Source organism: Dipodomys spectabilis, unplaced genomic scaffold (genome assembly GCF_019054845.1).
Source record: "Dipodomys spectabilis isolate Male_0828 unplaced genomic scaffold, ASM1905484v1 ptg000783l, whole genome shotgun sequence".
Classification (NCBI taxonomy): Eukaryota; Metazoa; Chordata; class Mammalia; order Rodentia; family Heteromyidae; genus Dipodomys; species Dipodomys spectabilis.
The window spans coordinates 18,886,399-18,906,003 of NW_024871460.1; the positions used below are offsets into that span (position 1 = coordinate 18,886,399).

General features: G+C 41.1%; 1 protein-coding gene across 1 annotated transcript in view; it reads right to left on the reverse strand.

The window, feature by feature from the left end:
• The window catches only part of Grhl2 (grainyhead like transcription factor 2), a 129,471-nt gene that overhangs the window by 35,717 nt on the left and 74,149 nt on the right, over window positions 1-19,605 (reverse strand). The window contains exon 8 of the mRNA XM_042672982.1: window positions 16,055-16,149. Within this exon, the coding sequence (XP_042528916.1) occupies window positions 16,055-16,149 (95 nt within the window). The remainder of the gene's footprint in view (window positions 1-16,054; window positions 16,150-19,605) is intronic.

Genomic DNA, 19,605 nt, shown 5'->3' on the forward strand with positions numbered 1-19,605 from the left:
GTAGAGCGCCAGCCTCAAGCAAATAAACTCAGAGACAGTAGCCAGGCCTAGAATTCAAGTCCCAGGACCAACACACAAGAAGGAAAGAAGAAAGAAAGGAAAGAAAGAGCCAAAGAAAAGGAGAAACAAAGAGAAAGGGAGGAAGGAAGGAAGGAAGGAAGGAAGGAGGGAAGAGAAATGAAAAAGAATAAGAGAAAGAAAAAGAAACAAGTAAAAGACAGGAAAATCTGCCTTCTCTAATGCATTATGTGGCCACTCCCAGGGCTGCTTTGGCATGCAGGACTTTCTAATGAGATGAGTATGCTTTTCTCTTGACTGACTGCCTGATCCTGTGAAAAGCAGACTTACAGTGCCTGACAGCATCAGTTATGGTCTCGCTGTGCTGGGCTCAAAACCCAAATGGTTGAAGTTTAACTAAAGGTGGGAGGGAAGAGACTACTGTTAACTAAAACTTTGGTGCAGGAACTGATAAGCATTTGTTTCATCTTGCAAACCCAACTACATCTCAGCTCCATGCACAGCAAGTAAATATGAGAACATATTTCTTGGGAACTTTATCTACAAAGCACTTATAGGTAAGTGTGTTATTGGAGAGATGGAAGGAAAAGTATGATTTCATCCATCAAATGTTCATCCATGTGTCAAGCACAGAAAGTTCTTTGTGACTTCAACAAGAACCCTGATTCTGTAATGAGCAGGCAATTGCATAAATAATGAATCTGTCACCTGAGTTATGAAGCTACATGTGCATATGTTTTCGTATAACGTTTTCAAAAGCAGTACCATGTTTTCCTATCACTCTAATAGCACCTTCTTCTTTCATTAGAAAAATTAATTAAATCGAGTGCATTCAGGCAGATAGGCATTTTTTAATTTTTCCATGGTTCAAAGATTGATTCAGATAGATTATTTCTAAATGTACCAAGACTTTTCCCAGAAATAGCAGCAATCTCATGACATCTGACATTTTAAATCAAATAATCTGTTACACATGAGTCACAATTCTCCTTTTATGGTTCCAGAAGAGTAGCTTTGCAGAAATCTTATACCTCCCAGTTGTTCATGCTGTGTGTAGAAAGACTTATTAAAATAAATACGGGAAGTAGCGCTATGGCTCAAAGTGGTAGAGTGCTAGCCATGAGCACTAAAGCTCAGGGACAGTACCCAGACCTGCATTCAAGCCCCACAACTGACAAAAACAAACAAAGAAATATAAATCAATGAGCTTTAGCATTGAAACATTAACTTGCTTGTTAACTCTCATCATTTTTATGAGAGCTTTCTATTAAAATGAGTCTACCTTTGATCGATTTAGAAAATAATTTAGGATTCTAGAAATCAGGATATCCATAACTTGGTGCAATGTGTTTGTCTCTTTAAACAATTATAACTTGTGCTTGTGAAACAAGTTAAAGCTACTTGTTTCGTAATGATTGTGACCATAAAGAGCTCTTTCCCAAGAAATTACACATGTAGAAGCTTCGAAATCACAGATACAAGGTGTGCATTGAGATGCAGCCATCTTAGCATCGGACATCATGACCTTTCACAAACCATCTATAAATATGTAACTGTGCTATTTATTGCCAATTGCTCTACTCTGTTCTTTTCCCTGTTCTTGGAATTGTTAAACCGCTTTAGACAACTTTCTTCCCTTGCATCATTTTGCTTCCATTTTGATCAGATTATATTTCAGGGTAGATGGCTTACCAAAATAAATAAATAAATAATAAATAAATAAACAAAGTATACTATATAAAATATACTAGATAAAAGCAAACCATATAAACTATGAAATGTCAACCTTGAGAACTCATTTAGTGACTGCGTGAGGCTATCGGTGAGCTGGGAAGTGCCTTCTCTCTGAGCCTGGGGTGGTATTGGAGAAGCAATGACAAAACGGACCATCTGCTCCCGAGAAGCTTGCTGTCTTGTTAAGGACCTAGATCTGCTGGATTTTTAGAATAACTGAAACTTCCAGCTATACAGCATTGTGGGCAATGATTCATGCGTTTCTTTAATTTCACTTAATCTTTTTTGCTTATTTTTTACTGAATGTCTTCAGCTGTTCTTGTGCCAGTTACCCTGACTGACTCGCCGGTCTTCTCTGCCATCACCAGTGTCAGACTCTACCCAGTTTCTCTGTTCTGTTTTCTTTACACCACTTCACATCTGAATTTATTTTGCTTAGTTGCATAGAATTTAATTATCTGTCTGCTTCATAAGGCTGAATTACCTATAAGAATGGAGCCCCGAGGGGCCTCCAAGTTAGTCCTATTGTTCCAGATCCAGGGTAACTACTCAACAAACAATGCTTTAAAATTTTTAGAAAATGTAAATTACTTTTCTAAATATAAATTTATTTCTTATCCATTCTCTTGCTTTCATAAACTCCAAGAGCTGACATACTTAGATGGATAGATAGATAGATAGATAGATAGATAGATAGATAGACAGACAGATAGATAGATAGATAGCTGAAACTGCCAAGAGACTACAGTGGTTTTAGTTGTTCGAATCTCTATTGATCTTATGGAAAATGTATAGATAGTGGCTACCAGAAATACAAAAATCTGTGTATCTATAGCAGGTCTTGCCTTCAAGAAGAAAGCGTCAGTGACTCACTGTCTGACCACTGTAGTGGAATAAGCATAATTAGATATTAAACTGAATTCTCCAGGCTATACTTGTTGAGAGAACTTGGAGAAAAGGGGAGATACTGAACAAGTCCACCAGGGAAGATACCCTAAGTAGGAGTCAAGAGAAAAGATGGGAGTGAGGGGGGAAGAGTAGTTGCTAGCTCTGAACACAGTAAAGGCACCAGCTTATTAGGAGCACCGGGTAGGAGAACAGAGTGGTGGTTGGGGGAGACTGACAAGGGAAGATACAAATCAGGATGCCTGTATTACTGCAATCAAGTAATGAACCACTATAGAAGCTGTATGTGTGTCACTAAGGCCAGGTATAGCAGATAGGGTTGTGACCACATGCCACATTCAAGAGAAAAGGCCATGAGGCTCAGAAGCAAAAAAGGTCCACACTCCATCTAAAGGCAGACTAACCAACCTGAGATGGGCTCATTAGGAGGGTATGAGACAGACAGGAGCAAAGAGCAGAGGAAGCACTGGGCTAGGCAGTCTAGCAAGAGGACACAATGTGCAGCAAGAGCAAGCACATGGGATGTATCCACACAAGATGAGCTATATAGAAGCTGTGGAGCTTGAAGCCTCACAAGCAGGGAGGAAGTGGATCGAGCCACACTTGAGGTTTTATGAAAGGAAGAAAGACATCTTTCTCTAAAACTGAGGGTAAAATGAGAGCAACGCACTGCAAGGAAGAAAAATGTAGGTGGGTTCCAGTGGCTCATGCCTGTTATCCTAGCTACTCAGGAGGCTGAGATCTGAGGATTGTGGTTCAAAGCCAGCCTAGGCAGAAAAGTCCCTATGAGACTCTGATTTCCAATTAACCACTCAAAAACTGGAAGTGGAACTGTGGCTCAAAGTGGTAGAGCACTAGCCTTGAGCAAAAGAGCTCAGGGTCAGCACCCAGGTCGAGTTCAAGACCCATAACCAGAAAGAAAAAAAAAGCAACATTGGGTAGGAACATATTATATTCAACTTCTACAAAGATTCACAGTAACAGAGGATTCACACAGATCTGAAACTTGTTTTTTTTTTCCTTAACAATGAAATCCAAAATTATCCACACCTTTAAGAAAAAAAGTTTGAAATGTAGAGAAACAATTTCTTTGGCTTTAGGCTGTTTCCAGTCTTTTTATCTTATAAACAGTCTTGTAATGAATGTGCATACACATATGCACATGTATATAAATTTATTACTAAAATGACTTCCTTCAGCAGAAGGTCAGCTTTCTCAGCAGTATCTTTAAGAACAGTTTTAGTGTATTCCACAATAGCAACCAGGCCTTGTAAAAACATAGATTGGAGGACTCCACCCCAGAGTTTCCAACTCAGAAGGCCTGAAATAGGAGTTAAGCTCTTGAGTGTCTAACCGTTTCCCAAGTTCCCAATTCTCCTTCTTCACCATCCCTTCCTCCTCTGCTTTCTTTTCTCCATTCTCTAAATGTAGAAAGTCTAAAGTTCGGCTCAGTTCTCACCACCATAGTCCCATCCTTTCTTGTTTGTCTTCTCTTAGTCCCTCTTTAGAAACAAGTCTTCATTCATCCTTACCTGAGCTCCACAAATCCCTGTTCCCTGACTGTGCTTTTGGACACCTCATTCTCCCACCTGGGACTTGCCCACATGTGCATTACACTAGATTCTGAAAACATGACACACATGTCAGTTTCCTTCGCGTGCTCCTCGACCCCACCAGAAGGGGAATCTCGGTTCCCGCTGATGTGTAGCTGTAATGAAGGATGGTGAGATGGTGGAGGAGTAAAGCAAATCTCACAAAATGCCAACAAGGAGTTGATCTAATGGAAGGATGTATGTGGTATACATTGCCTTTTCCGTTTGTAATTTGAATGTTTTTAAACATTAAAAAAAAGTGGAGAAAAAATAAAAATAAGTTATGGTTTCTTTGTCCTGGTATCAGTCATTTGCCTCCATGCCTCAGTTCTGGAGTGCAGCCCTAAGTTCTGGACCCAGCTCCAATATTCTCTAAGAACAGAGCCGGTGGCTCACAGCCGTCATCCTAATACTCAGGAGGCTGAGATCTGAAGATCACAGTTCAAAGCCAGTCCGGACCAGGAAAGTTTGTGAGACTCTTATCTCCAATTAACCACCACAGAACCAAAGTGGTAGGGCACTAGCCTTGGGCTGAAGAGCTCAAACTTTGCATAAGGTGACCAGTTTAAAATCAGGCCTAACGTGGGCCAAGAAAAAGAAAGAAATAAAACAGAACCTGTGCTTGGTTGATTATCTCTGGATCCCATCTGCCCAGGCTAGTGCCCCATGTACAGTACAGCAGGCATGCTGCTTCAAAGGAATGAGCCACCTTCTCCTTATCAGGGAGAAGGGAAGATGTCACTGCTAGCTCTTCCCAGCATGCTTCAGACCAGAGATCCCCGGGCTAGAACTCCAGCTCTCCTGTGTATTAGCTGTGCTACCTTAAGTAAGTAGCTAGACTCTCAGGACCTCACGTCCCATGATGCTTATATAACAAATGCTACCTGCTGAAAAATACCAGTATTGCATAGTGCATGTAAAGTGCCTGGCAGAGTGCCTGGTATATAGTAATCACTGAACAAATATTAGTCATCGTGCTCTGAAGCACACAACCTGACTCTGTAATCTAATTCTCAGCGCAATGCAACAGTTCGTACAGGTTAGTTACAGAACTCCAAGCAGAATTCAGGGCAGAAACCATAGCCACTCCACAGTCCAACAAAACATCAAGCCGTGGATATCATCAGAGATGCCTTCCAAAGATTACTCCTTTTATATATGAATTAAGTCTAGCTTTATAGCTTTTCCTGCCATCCATTATCTTATAAAACTGGAACAAAGGCATGGCTTTGTTTAAGTTCAGTACCAAAGACGACAGCAAATGTTTGCTTTTCCCTTATAAAGCTTCCTTCACCCGTACCACGCCCCAGCAAACACATAAAAATGCCATTTGCCCTGCTTTGCAGTATGTAACTCAATCCTTCAAGACTCTTCCTAGGAGCTTCCCTTAGCGCTGTCTTTATTCAAGACCATAAGATATACTCCATAATATTCTCAAACTTTGTATAAGGTGCCCTGTTTAAAATCAGGCCTAACGTAGCCCAAGAAAAAAAGGGGGTGGGGGAAAGAGGGGGATTTTTTCATTGGTAGTGTCTAGCAACCCGGTATCACATTAGACTGTCTTGCAAGCAGAAAGATAATCCCCTAGACAGAGGCCTCAGACCACTAGGGAGGGGGTTCGGGTTCTCAAGGTCATGAACCCATGGGCCACTCAAGAGTATGGTCTCCTCTGGGCTTCCTTTGGTTTTCTTTGTACCATGAAAATAAATATTTACATGTCTTTCTTTCTCCTTGGTGTCTAGCAGTGGAGTTCAACAAAAAAGTGAACCTTATCCATTCTGAAGCCCCCAATCCTTGGTGTATTTCAAGATGACCAGAATTCTGATTTTCTAAACTGCTGTTATTGAAACACAGTGGGGATCCCATAAATACTGGTCAAACATTTTAGACCAAAAAGAAATGTTAGAAAAGCAACACAGGAAGGGAGAGAAGGAAAAGAAATAGCAAATTTGGGATAGCATCATGGATTCACCATGCTTTCATACTGATTTTCAAGCTTTTTGGTTGTTTTTTTTGCTTTGTTTTGTTTTTTTGTGCTGGTCCTGGGGTCTAAACTCAGGGTCTGGGCACTGTCTTTGAGCTTTTGTGCTCAAATTAGTATACTACCACTTGAGCTATAGCACCACTTCTGGCTATGGGGTAGTTAATTAGAGATAAGAGTCTCATGGGGCTGGGAATGTGGCTTAGTGGTAGAGTGTTTGCCCAGCATGCGTAAAGCACTGAGTTCTATTCCTCAGTACCACATAAACAGAAAAATAGAAATGATGCTGTGGCTCAAGTGGTAGCGTGCTAGCCTTGAGCAAAAGAATTTCAGAGATAGGGCTCAGGCCCTGAGTTCAAGGCCCAGGACTGCGGGGGAGGAAAGAGGGGGGAAGAGTCTCATGGACTTTCCTGCCCGGATTGGATCTGAACCATGACCCTCAGATCTCCGCTTCCTGAATAGGTGTAGGTGGGAGCATAGATGCCTGGCTCAGGCTAGCCTTTTAATGAGTATAATCTTATTCACTCAAAAGACCGAATCATTTGCCACATACAAGGTGAAAAATAGCAACAGTTTCTCCAGTTTACTATCTTTTTCTCTTTCTGATTTCTCTTTTTTTTCTTTCCTTTGTTCTTTCATCCCCCAGTACTAATATGTGAGCTTAGTACCTTGTGCTCGTCCAACAAGTACTCCTCATCTTGAACCACCACACCCCCCATCCTATTTATTTTTCAGATACCGTCTGACCACGATCCTCCTCTCTGCACTTTCCACATAGCTAAAAGACATGCACCACCAGGCTTGGCTTTTTTGTTGAGTTGGAGTCCCATTTGCTATCTTTTCCATTGAACTCATTCTTAAACTGGGAAAACTGGGGTAACACAGAGAGGCTGTTTTTTCCTGTCTCATGGAACAAAACCTAGACTTGGACTTCTAACCACTAGCTGTGCCTTCAGAAGATAGCACTAGGAGGAGAAAAGAAGATGCCAGTTGCCCTATATTATAGCTCTAGAGGCAAGTTTGCTGTAGTCACCATAGCTCAGACCACATCTACTGCATCCTTCAGTCCAGGGAAACTGCTGGGGCTTTAACTCAACTTCAGTCTTTCTTTAGAGTAGATTTACAGACAGCAATAAGAACTTACTGCCATCAACTGTCACTTATACCTTCCTTCTCAACCAGCCAATTCATCTTAGCGCTCATGTTCCCCTTCTTCATATATGGCCTCAGATCTAAGGTAGCATCTTTTTTATATTAAAACGCAATCAGACGCTATGAAATAATTAATGGGAAATTATTCAGGGAAATAGGACCCAGAGGGAACTCAGTGTGTCCATCCCCACTCTCATCTTTCATTTTCCTTCCATGTAAAGATAAGAGGTAATTTTTTTTTTTGTAAATTCAATTCACTTAGAGCATCCAACCCATGTTAGAGGAATCTATCTAAAAAAAGAGATTAAGCTTCATTGTAAATGCTCACTTCAAATTTACTAAGTTGGCCAGTTGTTTGCCTTTTGAATCTCGGAAGTCTCATACATGAAGCATACAATGAGATGAAGTCTGAATTTCATCACTTCTGATAATAATTCTCATTCAGTATTTTTTTAATGCTGTGCATCTTGCATGGTTTTGCAAAAAAACAAGTCAGAGTAAGAAATAGCTCAACTGTTCATAACTGAAAAGAAGTACAAAAAAGTAGTGGATAGAAAATAAATGTGGAAAATGAAATATAGAGTAGAAGGAAAGATGCTAGAGTGTTGGGGAAAGTGGAGAACAAATGAGTAAAGATAAAAGACCGAATCCACTGATCCATATTAGAGTTGCAGTATTAGAGAACATGCACTGCCTTTAAGTAATAGAAAGGTAATCATTATGTTTACTGCTGTTAGACTAATAGACACACACACACACACACACACACACACACACAGAGTTAAAGAGGGGACACTGTCTCAAATAATCCCTACTATCATGTCCATGTGGTCAATGACATGTGTGATAAAAACAGGCAATGTACCAAGATGTCAAAAGATAGGAGTAGAAGAGGGCACCAAAGGCTCACACCTGTAAATCCTCGCTACCCAGGAGGCTGAGATTTGAGGATCATGGTTCAAATCCAGCTCTGCAGGAAAGTCCACGAGAACTCTTATCTCCAATTAACCACCAAAAAGCCAGAAATGAAGGTGTGATGAAAGTGGTAGAGTGCCAGCCTCGACCAGAAAAAGATCTCTGAAGAAAGAAATTGAAGACGCTATCAGGAAATGAAAAGACCTCTCATGTTCATGGGTAGGTAGAATTAATTTTATGAAAATGACCATACTGCCAAAGACAATTTAATACAATCTCCATCAAAATCCTAATGACATTTTTTATTGAGAGAGAAAAAACAACCCCAAAATTCATATGGAACAACAAAAGACCTAGAAAAGACAAAAGAATTCTGGGGGGGAAATAATGGTGGTGAGACCTCAAACTCTTCTAGAGCTATAATAACAAAACAGCATTGTACTTGCACAAAAACAGGCCCAAAGGTCAATGAAACAGACTAGACCTAGAAATAAAGGCATATACCTACAGTTATTTGACATTTGACAAGGGAGCCAAACATATCCGATAGAAAAGAAGATAGTCTCTTCAATAATTGGTGTTGAGAAAACTGGATATCCATATGTAGAAAAGTAAAGTTGGATCCCTATTTGTCACCATGCACCAATATCAACTCAGTGTGTCAAATACCTCAACATCAGGTCAGAAACACTGAAACTGCTGCAAGATGGAATAGGAGAAACATTAGAACTTGCTGGTGCATAGGTAGGGATTTTTTGAAAAGAGTCCCAGGAGCATAGCAAACAGGAGAGAATTGACATCTAGGATTATATCAAAATAAAAAGTTTCTGCACAGCAAAGGACATAGATACTAAACAGTATGGGGGAAAATCTTTACCAGCAATATATCTGACAAATGCCTAATATCCAAAATATACATGGAGCTCAAAAAAACTGACACTCCCAAAACTAATAAACTAATTGATAAATGAGCAAAGAAGCTTAAAAGAGTCTTCACCGAAGTAAGAACAGCAAATAGACAGCAAATAAGGGAACACTCAACATCCCTGGCCACAAAGGAAATGCAAATCAAGACAATTCTGAGATTCCATCTCACACCAGTTAGATTGGACACCATCAAGAACTTGAACAACAACAATTGCTGACAGGGATTGGGAAAAAGAAATGTTGATAGAAATATAAACTAGTATAACCACTCTGGAAGGGGGTTCAGAGGTTCCTCAAAAATCTCAACATTGAACTTCCCTATGATCTAGCCATACCACTCTTGGGCATCTACAAGTCAGGATACATATCTATATTCATTACTGTACAATAGCCAAGTTGTGGAAACAGCCTAGATGTCCTACAACAGATGAGTAGATTAACAAATGTGGTATATACACACAATAGAATTTTACTCACCCATTAGAATAATATTCTGTCATTTGCAAGAAAATGGATGGACCTAGAACAAATCATGCTAAATGAGGTAAGCCAAGCTCAGAGAGACTAACAGGATATATTTTCTCTTATATGTGGAAGCTATATCTAAAATATAACTGGACATGATAACATATAAAAGACACTAGGCATTCACACACAAACAGACTAAAGGAGTATCCTTAGGAGAAGGAAACAAAGGTGTTACTTCTCTGAACATTTAAAATACTATTTATTGAAAGAAAGTCCAGGAAGTGGAAATGTTTTGTTATTGTTGTTGGTGATGGTGGTTGTCGTGGTGTTTGGTATTGCTTGGTTTATTTTTTATTCTTGAGGGGGCGTAGAGGAGGTACAGAAAGGGAGGGAAGGGTGAACAAATGCAATCATGTTATTCAGTATACACTATATGGAAAATAACCTATATAACTTGTGAGCAGAGATGGGAGGGGGAAATTGGAGGAAAGTAAAGGAAGAGGTGACATAGTCCAAAAAAAGAAAGACAGAGAGGGAGGGAGGAAGGGAGGAAGGGAGGAAAGAAAGAAGGAAGGAAGGAAGGAAGGAAGGAAGAAGGAAGAAAGGAAGGAAGGAAGGGAGGAAGGGAGGGAGGGAGGGAGAGAGGGTGCAATATTTGTGTCTTGGTCTTATTGACAAGTATTTCCTGATGAAAGGTTCTATCTTAACCCCAAAACACAGGCAGAATATTCACAGATGACCTAGCAATGTGGAGAGTTGGACAAGCCAATTTCCCAAGTCCAATACTGTAGCTCCACAGGAAGATGGATGAGAGAGAAGGGTCAGACATCATGACACAGGAAGCATCCAGTCTACTGTAAGCAGAGGTGCTGGCCTAGAATGTAGCAAAGAATGAAGAATCAAGAGGGTTTCATATTATTGAACTATGATGGGTTTTTCTAAAAGGCAGAAATGGGGACAGGCTGGAAGTGGATTTATTTGTGATTACTTAGTGATGATGGTATTAAGGGAGAAGAAATATTTTTAGAGAAGTCAAGATGCTTCTAAAGTGCTTGGATGCAGAGGGATTTTTTTTTAAAGACTCATGGAAAAAAGCCTCCTTTACCCTAAAAGTTTATAAGCCATGGGAAAGGGGAAGCATTGAAGTGGGGGAGGTGGGAAGTATTTGATATGGTGTTCCAGCAAAAAGACTCAAATAGAAAACTTATTCTCCACTGTTAGCACAAAGCACCTGCCATCCTTCTCTGGTCACTTGAGAAAGGATTACTGAGCTTGGATTAATTTTGAAATCAGGAACAGAGAAACCAGCACTGTTGGAGTTTGGTGCACTCCTGCTCAGGGGTGATGTCATTGCTGGACAAAGGCAATGCTCAGTGCCAGCACTCTGAGCTCACCACTCTTCAATAATTCATGAGGGTGTTGCGTGGGAATTCCTTGTCTTGGGGATTAGTAGCAACAAATCTACATTTTTTTTCTTTAAAGGATCAGCATTCAGCTGATAGCTTTAAAGGAGAAAAGAGTATAGAATTAAAACATTTTTTGTAAAGTTATGTGAGAGAATGTGGCATAAGTATCCTCCTCTTATGAGGATCATATGGATGGGGTCTTGGTCATCTATTGAGCCCTGCTCTGTCTTTCCCATCATTTTACAGCTGAGTAAACTGAAAGTTAGTGAGGGAAATCAAAGGCTAGCTATGCCCTGATCTCCATTTCATACTCTTGAGGCATTGGCATGGACCTCCACTAATTTCTATGCTGTGACGATGTAGGTGATAGCTTTATTATGTCACACGAGCCTCCTACTGCACAGACCCCTGGGGGAAATCAGGGCTATCTGTGGAGAGAGACTCTGCACCAGTCACTAAACTTGGTTCCTACAACAATTCTACCAGAATCAGACTGCAGTCCACATTCAGGACATTGGGAAATAATCCCCAAAGCTCACCAAAACTTCCAGTTTTAACATTTCTCCTGGCCAAGTGTTGTTCCAATCATTACATTAAGCTAAGTGAATTGTTTCATGTCCTCTCTTCTGTTTGTGCTAGAGGTGACACACACATGTGAGTCTGCCACAAAGGGAAGAAAAAGTGTGACCAGGAAAAATCGATAGTCATCTCACCAAGTCTTGAGTACACATATGCATCAAGGCTACCAAACACTCAACCATCTTATTTCACTTTAAATATAGGCACCAGCTTGGAAGATGGCTCAGTGGTAGAGTGCTTGCCTTGCATGCATGAGGCCCCGGGTTCGATTTCTCAGCACCATATAAGCACCATATACCACAGTGGCTCAAGTGGTAGAACACTAGCCTTGAGCTGAAGAAACTGAGGAACAGAGCCCAAGCCCAGAGTTCAGGCTCCACAACCAGCAAAAAAAAAAATAAAGTGAATAAATATAGGCACCAAACCTTCAATATCCAAATAAAAGCCATGCATTAACATAGTGAAGTTGGGGGAAATCCACTGTTCAAAACATATTAATTGTGTGTCCTCTGACACTATCTGCTTCCAAGATGGCTTACAAAAATTCTCTCCTACACACACATACACACACACACACACACACACACACACACACACACACACAGAGAAAATCTCATTTTTCATCCTCAAATGTTATTTTCCAAGTTGTTGGTATATATTACATTTGGATTCAAGTGATATTGAGTGTTTTTCTAAATATCTTTGAAGATCAAGATTTATCACATTTGTGGGTATTCAAACAAGATGTTGCTGAGCCAACCACCAGTAAACTCATGTCTATAATCCCTAATTACTCAGGAAGCTAAGATATAAGGAGTACAGTTCAAAGCCACCCAACAAAGAAGTCCCAGAGACATCATCTCCAATTAACCAGCATTAATGCCAGACTGGAGGCATGGCTCAAGAGCCTAGCAAAAGTGCATGGCCCTGAGTTCAAGTTTGGTAGTAGCATCAAAACAAAAGCAAAAAAAATTATTATTAAATACAAGTAAAATGTCCAAATTTAGAATATAAACATGCATGAATAGTACATTGCATATATTTCATATAGTTCTTCTGAGGACCACATATGGGTTGAGGAAATTTGTGCCATCTGGCCACATACACCACAATTTCCTATAGTACTGAGAGGGAGCTCAGTCCTAAACCTATCAACAATATCAGTAGATGTTATCAACAAGAATTTGAAGCAAGAGCCAGTGCTTCTAAAAAGAAATCTACAACCACAAATAATTCTGCTGTGAGGGGGACACCCTTCAATTCTTTGTTGAAAATCTTTTTTCAACCAGCTGCTATATTGTTTTTTGTAATTTGTTGACTGTAAGATCAATACTACTTTCAAAGAAAATGCCTCAGGATCTGCAGATACTTTTTTTTTTAATCCCCTTAGACTCCCTAATAAAGTAGATTTTAACTATTATGGCTTTTCTTTAAAAGTCTTTCAATAGCTTGGAGAAAACTATTTGAAACGAATTTTATTACTTATTGATTAACCCAGACCTCATACACTTGCAATATTCAAGTAATAGTCACTAAAAATAGGTATTAAAGAAAGTATTAAAGAAAAGGCACATGTGGCTCATGACTGTAATCCTAGCTACTCAGGAGGCTGAGATCTGAGTATTGCAGTTCAAAGCTAGCCCAAGCAGGAAAGTCCATGGGACTCCTATATCCAATAAAACCACCTGAAGACTGGAAGTGGTGGTGTGGCTCAAGTGCAGAGCGATAGCCTTGAGCTGAAGAGTTGAGGGACAGCATCTAGGCTCAGAGTTCAAGTCCCCAAACTGACAAAAAGAAAAAAGAAATAAAGCACCTGCAATCCTAACTACTCAGGAGGCTGAGATCAGAAGATACTGGTTCAAAGTCAGCCTGGCCAGACAAATCTGAGAGACTTTTATCTTCAATTAACCATCCAGAAGCCAGCAGTGGAGGTATGGTTCAAGTGGTAGAATACTAGCCTTGAGCATAAAAGCCAAGCATGAAAGCAAAGCCCTGAGAGTTAATGCTCCAATACTGGCACCGAAAGAGGGGAGGGAAGAGAGGAAGAGAGATAGAGAAGGAAAGAAGGAAAGAAAATTTGTTTTTTGTGGGTTTTTTTTTTGCTTTGTTTTTGTTGTTGTTGTTGTTGGTCGTGGGTCTTGAACGCTGGACCTGGGTGCTGTCCCTCAGCTCTTCAGCTGAAGGCTAGCACTCTACCACTTGAGCCACAGCATCACTTCCTGAAAGAAAATTTTGTTACAAGAAATATAATATATCCTCTAAGGCCATTTGTCAGAGTATGTATGAGCTTAAGTGTGTATGAAGCTATATACGTGCACATAGCACACATATGCAAATGCACACGTGGACACACATGCGCACACACACGTAGACAAGAAAAGTAAATGTCTGTATGGGGCAAGTGAGTGGTATGGAATGACTGCCGTGGAAGTTCAGCTCAACCACAAATCCACCCGTCTCACCTCGGAGCCCGAAGCTTCCATCATTAAACTGTCCCCTATTTTGATTTAGAAATTTGCTTTAAAAGGTCCCTAATGAAACATAACATTTAACATATTCATCCATTAGCACTCATGAATCACAAATTGCATGATAATGAAAATGATGGGATTGATCACAGCTCTTATTTATTTATAGTGCTTTTTACCAATGTCAAATCCCTCCAGTGATACAAGCTCATTTTCTCCTTAGGATTCTAGTGGGCCCTGACTCCCTCTGGTCCCACTGTTTTGGGGTGACTGGTTTCCCTTGCCTCCCTCCCCAGACCTCTGGCTCATCAAGTACCATATCCTCAGCATGCTATTTGGTGCAAGAACATTTGCAAGTGCTGGTCTATCTGTTGTGTCTTGAGTTAGGGAACAGAAGCCCAGAAGTGTCTAATGACTTGCTAGGGATTTCAATCTGTCCCAGCTCTGTGCCATCATACCACCCACCTCTGGTCATCTAGGTCTAGCCTCAAGTGAGCAGGCACACAGAGAAAGGCAAGCACTGCTGGCAGGGAGGAATCATGAGGCAGGATCCTGGAAGGGTACTGACAGGCTTACAATAGGTGAGAGGTATTCTCGGGCCAGGCTTGGGTAAGCAAGGAGACTAATGCAAATGCTGGGAGGGGTAGTATAGAGAGGAACCTCCCAGCCTGATTTTCTCCATGCTTCTGTGTGAGATGTGATCTTATACTGGACAGGCCTATTCACTTCCCTGGAAAGCTCCAGTCCCCTGAAATATTCTCCAGGGCGCACTGACAAACTGGGTGGGTCTTGTCACTGGGTGCTCATTTGAGTCACCTTTCTTGGGCCTAAAGCCAACTGCATCTACGTTGTCTTCTACATGAGTGAAATGAGACACTGAGCGATTCATTCTTCTGGAAGGCAGGCCTGCAAACTGGTGGCCAGTTTCCTCTCTCCCAGAGCCTTCCCCTGCAGGAGGACAATGGGGCATTGACAGGAGCTGTTTGCATTGACCTTCTCCAGAGTTGGAAAACAAAGTCTCACCGCTCAACCGGATGGTGCCTAACTGAAGCAGAAAACAAGCTTGGGTTTCATCTGGAACTTTCCCTTAAGTGTAAAATAAGCATGAAGGATCAGAAAGTAAGGACCCCAGAAAGAAGAGAGGGCAGAGAAGACACAGTTGGAGTTTTCATAAAAATCCAACTGGAGAGCAAATGGGGGAAGTGGGGGGGGGTGAGTCTGCTTTCTCGCCCAAACTCCTGGCAGGGGTGGGTATCTGTCCTTGGGCCTTCGCCCCTTCCACATGGTACCCTTACACTTAATTGCACTTAGATACAGAGTATTATTAGATGGTTAAGCAAACAGTGAGGTTCAGAGGCTTAAAGTCCTGCTTCTTAACCCCTGCTGTACCCGCTCAAGAATAAAGTAGTAGGGCCACTCACCCACAAGACATGAGTTCTATGCCCTGCCTTGCCTCTGGAGGCCCCATGGAGATGGCCCAAGATGGGTGTTTGCACATTTCTGCAGGACAGGGAGAAAGAGTTTTCTGGGTGACTCCCCCCAGCTGCAGATTCTGAAATGGAGCATGTGGCCTGAAGGATTGAGGGTGAGGTGGGGAGTGGAGGGTACAGTTCAGCTCTTCACATTCTATCAGAAGCCAGAGGAGAAGCCTGCTGCTTTTTCTCCCTTATCCCCCCAAAGGCCAATAAGCAGTACCTAATTAAACGTGTGACTTCTAGAAAAAGATAATGGGTTCTTTTTCCCTCCCTTCCTCGCTCTCTCCCCCACCCCTCTCTCTCTCTCACTCTCTCTCTTTTGGCTCAAGTTACCAGAAAGCTGGAAGCTACCTGTGCAAGACTCTTTCGTGCAGAGAATGGAAATGTTATTTAAAGAGTGTGAACAATGGGTCGCTACTACATTTGCACTTACCTTCGCCTCTTCATTCACATCCCATGTAAAGGACACCGCATTATAGGCGATCTCTTCGATGTTTCCAATGGTATTAAAGCTCTCCTTGTAATCAGCTATAACATTAAAAAGATAAAGAAACCTTTAAAAGAGGAAGAATGACCCAATGGTGTGCATTTGTTGATGGCAAATTTAAAGTTTGTCTATTTTTCTATATATTTCTATGCCAAACAATAGAGGATCTGTGCTTATTAATATTATTTGGTTGAGTTACCAATGTGAAAATATGATACTTTATTAAAAGAGTAAAGTGGGGCTGGGAAGGTGGCTCAGTGGTAAAGTGTTTGCCTTGCATGCATGAGGCCCTAGGTTTGATTCCTCAGCACAATATAAGCAGAAAAAGCCAGAAGTGGCGCTGTGGCTCAAGTGGTAGAACGCTAGCCTTGAGCTGAAGAGCTGAGGGACAGCGCCCAGGCCCACAGTTCAAGCCCCATGATTGACCAAAAAAAAAAAAAAAAAAAAAGTAAAGTGATATCTGTATCTTATTTGCATCATTTTTATACTAAATAAACTAAATTATTAAAGTTTTATCCCACCTGAGACTTTTACATATTCACCTGCCATTTACCTTTGCTAAAAGGGCCAGAGTATTCTATAGGGAGTGTGTGTGTGTGTGTGTGTGTGTGTGTGTGTGTGTGTGTGCACATGTGTGCGTGTGTGTGTGTGTGTGTGTGTGTGTGCGCGCGCGCGCGCATGCTGGGCCCAAACTCAGGGCCTGTTGCCCCTAAGCTTTTGTACTCAAGGCTAGCACTCTTCCACTGGAGCTACAGCTCCACTTTCATAGTTTTTAGTTTATCAGAGACAAGAGACTCACAGACTTTCCTGCTTGGGTTAGCTTCAAACCACGATCCTCAGATCCTAGCCTCTTGAGTAGTTAGGATTAGAGGAGTGAGCCACAGAAACCCATTGGGATTCTTTTTTAAAATATTCTGTTTATCAGCCAGGCAGTATTACCAAGTACAAAAGGGTCATAAAGAAATCCTTATGGGGAGCTGCAAGACTTTTGTATGTATACATGGTGCTAGGGATCGATTCCAGAGACTCACACATGTAAATGCATATTCCACCACTGAGCTGAACTATTACCAACCCCACCACACCCTCACCCTAGCCAAGAAACATTTCTAAAACTTCTCTATGGACTGACTTGGATACAATGTTGAATTAATCCTACTCACTTGTTCCTCTCACCTATGTTATTAATTTACTTGATTAAACTCATTTGAGGTAACCCTACTTCTATGTGAAATATATATATTGATTCTTTTTCACTTCCATTATTCTTTTTCACTCCTATTCTTGGGGCCTGAACTCTGGGCCTGGGCGCTGTCCCTCAGCTCTTCAGCTCAAGGCTAGCGCTCTACCTCTTGAGCCACAGCGGCCACTTCAGCTTTTTTCTTCTTATATGGTGCTGAGGAATCGAACCCAGGGCCTCAGGCATGCAAGGCAAGCGCTCTACCACTGAGCCACCTTCCCAGCCCCATCCTATTCTTTTTTTAATCCCATTAAACTCCCCCACAAACACAACAGGTACCAATGTGTTTGTTGTGTATTCTTATGGAACATGTTGGATTGATTTGTCTGTGTACATAGTTTAATTGCTCATAAATTGTGTTGTGCTATGGCTAAGGGTTGTCAGATTTACCAAATATTTAGGATATACTTACCTTAAAAGGAAAATTCTGGCTATTTACCAGAACTCAACTTTAACTGGGCACCCTGTGTTTTCTCTGGCAGGCTTCTTTATGGATCTTTCTCAGATCTAACTACATTGCTCTTTCCACACATACCTATGGTTCTGTTTAAAATTCCATGGTGATCATTAACCACCATTTTCAGCGGTGGACACTGCAGTGGCCTCTGTTCTTCATTGCAGTAAAAATCCTTATTCCTGAAAGCTGAACTGATGGTTGACTGCAGAAATCCTTACCAACTTCTCTCCCGAATGGCCCTCCAGATTCTCTGGATGGGTTGGCTGGCTGGCCTTGCCTTACATCACAATTTTATTCCCCTCTTCCTCAAGTCCAGTGATATCCCCTAGACATTACATCGGCATTTCTTCTGCCTCTCCTGAGTCCAAAACACCTCCACATATGCAGGCAGGCACAATCTTAGGTACATGGCTTACGTGGCTCGCTCATCTCCTTTGTCCTGGTTGCTATGGTCTCCTGAGGACAAAGTTATCCCTAAACAATCACCTTTATGTTTTTGTTATTGGGTTTTTTGTTTGTTTGTTTTGTGACAGGGTCTTGTATATATCCCAGGCTAGCCTAGAGCTTGGAATCATCTTGCCTCTTTCTCTCAAGTGCTAGATTACAGGTATGCCCCAATATGACTGGCCCAACGTCTTTACATTTTAAATAAAGTATACAAACTTTAATGTAAAAACATGTGTGTGCTCAACATAAGAAAGTCAGAGGCTGGGAATGTAGCCTAATGGTAGAGTGCTTGCCTAGCATGCATGAAACACCAGGTTTGATTCCTCAGTACCACATACACAGAAAAGGCTGGAAGTTTATAATGTACTATGTGATTTTTTTTTTTGTTTCTTTGATATGGTCCTCCCCGAAGGTATAACCCCTGTTTTCACTGTATTTGATTCCGGTGCCTTGCATCTTGTATATACATTTTTCTAATTTGGGGAGGGGAAGGGAAAAAACAACATGCTTAAATAGGGATACAGGTTGACCCATTGTAACAATGAGCTGTACAAGATACTATGTTGAAAACGAACTTTACAACTTCGGGGCAGGGATGGGGAGGGGGAGGATATTTGGGGAGGTGGGGAAGAAAGGGATGGTAGGGAAAAACAAAGAAGGAGGCAACAATGCTCGATAAAAAAAAGTACTCATTACCTTACTCATGTAACTGTACCCCTCTCTACAGTTTTTTTTTTACAATAAAAATATTTTTTAAAGGATATGTTAAAAGTGGTCCCTAGTGACTGACACATCATTAGCCAGAATTTAATCACATGATCACAACGATTGTGAAGCAGCTGGGAAATGGACTCTTACCTGGCAGGTTGCCAGGCCCCACCCAAAAAAAAAAAAAAGAAAAAATAAATAAAAAGCCAGAAGTGGTGCTGTGGCTCAAGTGGTAGAGAGCTAGCCTTGATCTAAAGAGCTCAGGGACAACGAGCAGGCCCAGAGTTCAAGCCCCATGACTGGCGGAAGGAAGGAAGGAAGGAAGGAAGGAAGGAAGGAAGGAAAGAAAGAAAGAAAGAAAGAAAGAAAGAAAGAAAGAAAGAAAGAAAGAAAGAAAGATAGAAAGAAAGAAAGAAGGAAGGAAGGAAGGGAAGAAATGAAAGAAAGAAAGAAAGAAGGAAGGAAGGAAGGAAAGGAAGGAAGAAAGGAAGAAAAGAAGGAAGGAAGAAAGTTAGAGACTACAAATAAGAAAAGTAATTTAAAACAACTGCACTCTATAACTCATAGCTAACTGCTTTTTAAATACATCTATATGTTTTATCTTTCCTAGTTTTCTGTCTTCCTTTCTTCAACGCATTTTTTATA